Source organism: Halyomorpha halys, unplaced genomic scaffold, assembly GCF_000696795.3.
Source record: "Halyomorpha halys isolate HHAL.00 unplaced genomic scaffold, Hhal_1.1 Scaffold764.1, whole genome shotgun sequence".
NCBI classification, from domain to species: domain Eukaryota; kingdom Metazoa; phylum Arthropoda; class Insecta; order Hemiptera; family Pentatomidae; genus Halyomorpha; species Halyomorpha halys.
The window spans coordinates 243,380-247,138 of record NW_027111457.1 but is presented as its reverse complement, the minus strand read 5'-3'; the positions used below and the strand labels follow the sequence as shown (position 1 = coordinate 247,138).

Here is a 3,759-nt window from a genome sequence, read left to right as displayed (position 1 = left end):
CGCGGGGCGAAACGTTGGCTCAATAAAATAGTATAATTATCTACTATTTGAGTTTTTTTTTACCGCACCCGGACCATATTCCATTCATCTATACATATGGTCAATCAATAATCTTCCAGGTTGTAACTTATGTATGATAATAAATTCCTGAAGATATTAATGACGTCTAATCAACAAACATGACCGATCAAATTCGACTTCGGAGTCGAACCAGCGCTAAATAATTCAACTCATTCTAGCCTCGCAGGAAAAAATGGAATGCCAAGAAGAAAGCTTTCAATCGTGATGAGTAGTACACCCGCCAAATATTACGGCTTCTAGAATATAATGGCCCACGGTTAGAATTTTTCTTCCTACATAGATTTTCTGGACCACTTACAATTAAATAATAAATTACAAATTAATCTGATAAAAATAAAATACCTTTAGAGGAATAGCGAGGTGGCGTCTAAGCTGAACACTGAGATGGCTCAACTCGGGGACCCAGCACCAGTGTGCTACCGGATCAGACATGAACAGCTGGTTGAAGGCGCAGAAGCCACACGGGATGCAGGCCGGAAGGCACACTAACCAGATTAGTAGTTTCTGATATTTTCCAAATTCTCCAACCTCTGGGAGCAAGTCATCCAAATCTACATTTTCCTGCGTGAAACAAGGTTTTCATCTATTCAATTGAACATATTCATATTGTATTAAATGATTTGCTTTAGTTCTTTAATTTAATTGTAATTATAGTTTAGTTGTTTGATAAATTATAATTTAATTATATAATACTATCACAACGTAGATAAAATATCCAGGATATGTAAATAATTAATAATTTAATTTAATGTTAAAAAATTTAATATTAAAACATATTGGTACAAGAGCCGAAGAAGAGAAAAAAGGCAGTTATCTCACCCCAATTTTTGATTACTTTAATCAAAACTATTTATAATTAATAGTCAAAATTTATGGGTCTGCCAAGTATAGGTAGGAAGAATAAAAAATGGCGGCTTTTTCAAAGCGCTAAAAAAAACTAATTTTTCATTCGGAGCTCTATATCTTAAAAAGTAGGAACAACGCAAGAAAACCTAAGAGAACGTCATTTAAAGAAGAGTAAATTTGCTGAAATATTAGCCCTAAAAGAGCTATTTACGTTAAATAGTTTTCGAGATATAGCTTTTTAAAAAGCAACATTTCATAAAAATGTTGTATGGGACGTACTGAAAGATCAGTAGTAGTTAGTGAATTTATTTTGAAAAATCTATATTCATATGTGAATATCTTAAAAACTACTAACCCTACGAAGATAAGTGTCATAAACTAATTTAGTGTAAGTTAAATTTCCTTTATTTTGAGTGTTGGCAGACATACGTACGTCTTATGGATCTAGAGATATATTTTTTCAAAAATCCAACATTTTATATGGACATCTAGAAATTAATTGTATATATGTATATATAGTTGACCGTAAAAATTGATATATAAGAAGATGGTCAGGGTTGCGGTCAAAAGTGAAACAAAAATAGTTTACAACTATTTATTTTCCGACGTTTCGCCCCACTTTGCAGGGCTTCATCAGGGCTAAAAAGATACAAAATGATACTATGATAAGATACAATGATAGGAATAAAAATACAAAGATAAGATACAATGAAAAGAATTTTAAAAGAAGAAAAAAGTTTTTTCTATTTACGTCCAATAGTTCTCGAGATACAGCTTTTTAAAAAGAAAAATTTCTTAAAAAATCTACTGAAAGATTAGTAGTTAGTTAATTTATTTTGAGAAATCTATATCTCAGGAAATATTTGACGTGCATATTTCTATTAGCACTCAAATTAAAGCTAGTTTAATGGACTATAAAGAAGTTTATGACCTTTACCTTCGTAGGAATAGTAGTTTTCATGATATTTGCTAAAATAAATTGATTTATAGTTGTTCGGACAATAAATTTGATTTATGAAAAACTTTATTTCAGAAACCATTGGACGTACTGATGTCTGCCAGCGCTCAAATTAAAGCTATTTAAATTTACTACAAAATAGTTAATTATGTTTATCTTTGTAGGAGTAGTGGTTTTTATGATATTTGACTAAGTAAACTCACAAAATGTTAATTTCTAGATATATAAGAAGATGGTCAGGGTTGCGGTCAAAAGTGAAACAATAAATAATGGCACAGTAACGAAAAAGTAGTAATTTCGAGGCTCATCGTCCGTTATAGTATAATATAATACAGTGCTACTACCCTCTTGGCTTGCAACTACCTAGGAATAGTTCGCGCACGGCGCCCCATAGTTCTGGATTTGGGCCCTATTTATTCCTATTTCCTGGAAGCATATGTCTAAAACTGATTAAAACCACCCGCGTTAACTTTCCTATTCCCTAGACACATCCCCACTTACTTATATTTAAGCGTAAACATGTTATAGCGAAGAGAATTCTTATTTAGAGTCTAGATCTAGAGAGAAACCTAATAGAGGACACTATGTGAGGTGTAGGTGACTTTTGAAAATCCGTTTATAATATTCATCGTAAATAAATATGCCTTAAGTCTATGTATCTTTCCACACAAAGTCAATAAAAAACCGCTCTGCGGTCGAAATCTGTTACTCGAGTAAACAGTAACTGGAAGAAAATCGCGAAAAAAAATAAGCACGGTAGTTCTAGAAAAGCCACGGATGGCGTTCGGCGGAATGCGCACAGAGGGCAATATGACAGATCTAAATGGACAAAATTATTTTATTATAGTATTAATTTTGCAAATATTGGTTTATCTAAGAAATTAATTTTTTTCACACCAGAAAGCGAAAATAATAAATAAGATTTGCACGGAAAGTTCATTCCAAAGAGTACTGCCTACGGTTTTGAAGGAAATAGAACGTCCAACAAGAACTAGCAAAAGGAAGAACAGAGAAATAGGATAGAGGAAGTGACCTATAGGAATTAGTGTAACATAAGTACACATTAGATAATATCAAAAAATATATAGTGGAAATATATGATAGCCCAATGTGACTATTGGCTTTTCCCCCAAGAGGTACCGAAGAAATGGTACTCTGGGATATTCAATTTGCAAAGAATACTAACATCGGTGAGAGGAGCGGCCTGTAGAAATTACTTTACTGTATTTTGTGTTACTGTAAATTACTGTTCACTACATTTTTTTTTGCGTTTATTTAGTGAAATAATATACTTACGATCACGATAATATTTACATGCTTTATAGATGAGCATTTAAAAATATTTACAATTATATTAACAACAATGTAATATGACACAGTTTTAGAAGCATTGTGAGTCTCTGTTAGGGCAGTGATGAAAGGTAGCTAACACTTCAAACACAATATTAAAATATAATTTTGTAAGAAGTGCCACTATTTGAGTATAACAGCGATATATCAAACTTTATAAGAGCTTGTAAATTGCATCCAAAGTACGTTATAATCATATCAGCAACTCGTCAATTGGAGCAAAAGGTTAGTTAACAGACAGACATACAGTGATCCAAAAAAGTATTTGCACACCAAAAGTCTTTTTTATTAAATTATGAATTTATGCAATAAAAAAACCCTATAACTTCAAAAATAAAAAGGATATTTATAACTATATAACTACAAATAAAATTGAAAGGAATATGGTCCGGGTGCGGTCAAGAAAAATTCAAATAGTAGAAATATACTAATTTAATGAGCCAACGTTTCGCCCCACGTTGCAGGGCTTCTTCAGGGCTAAAAAAGATACAAACACATAGTTACAAAAGGAAAACAAAAACCTA

The 3,759-nt window shown here is 32.0% G+C and overlaps 1 protein-coding gene across 1 annotated transcript in view; it reads right to left on the bottom strand.

Moving 5' to 3' along the window:
* The window catches only part of CarT (Carcinine transporter), a 24,899-nt gene that overhangs the window by 14,736 nt on the left and 6,404 nt on the right, over positions 1-3,759 (bottom strand). The window contains exon 2 of the mRNA XM_014429050.1: positions 424-642. Within this exon, the coding sequence (XP_014284536.1) occupies positions 424-642 (219 nt within the window). The remainder of the gene's footprint in view (positions 1-423; positions 643-3,759) is intronic.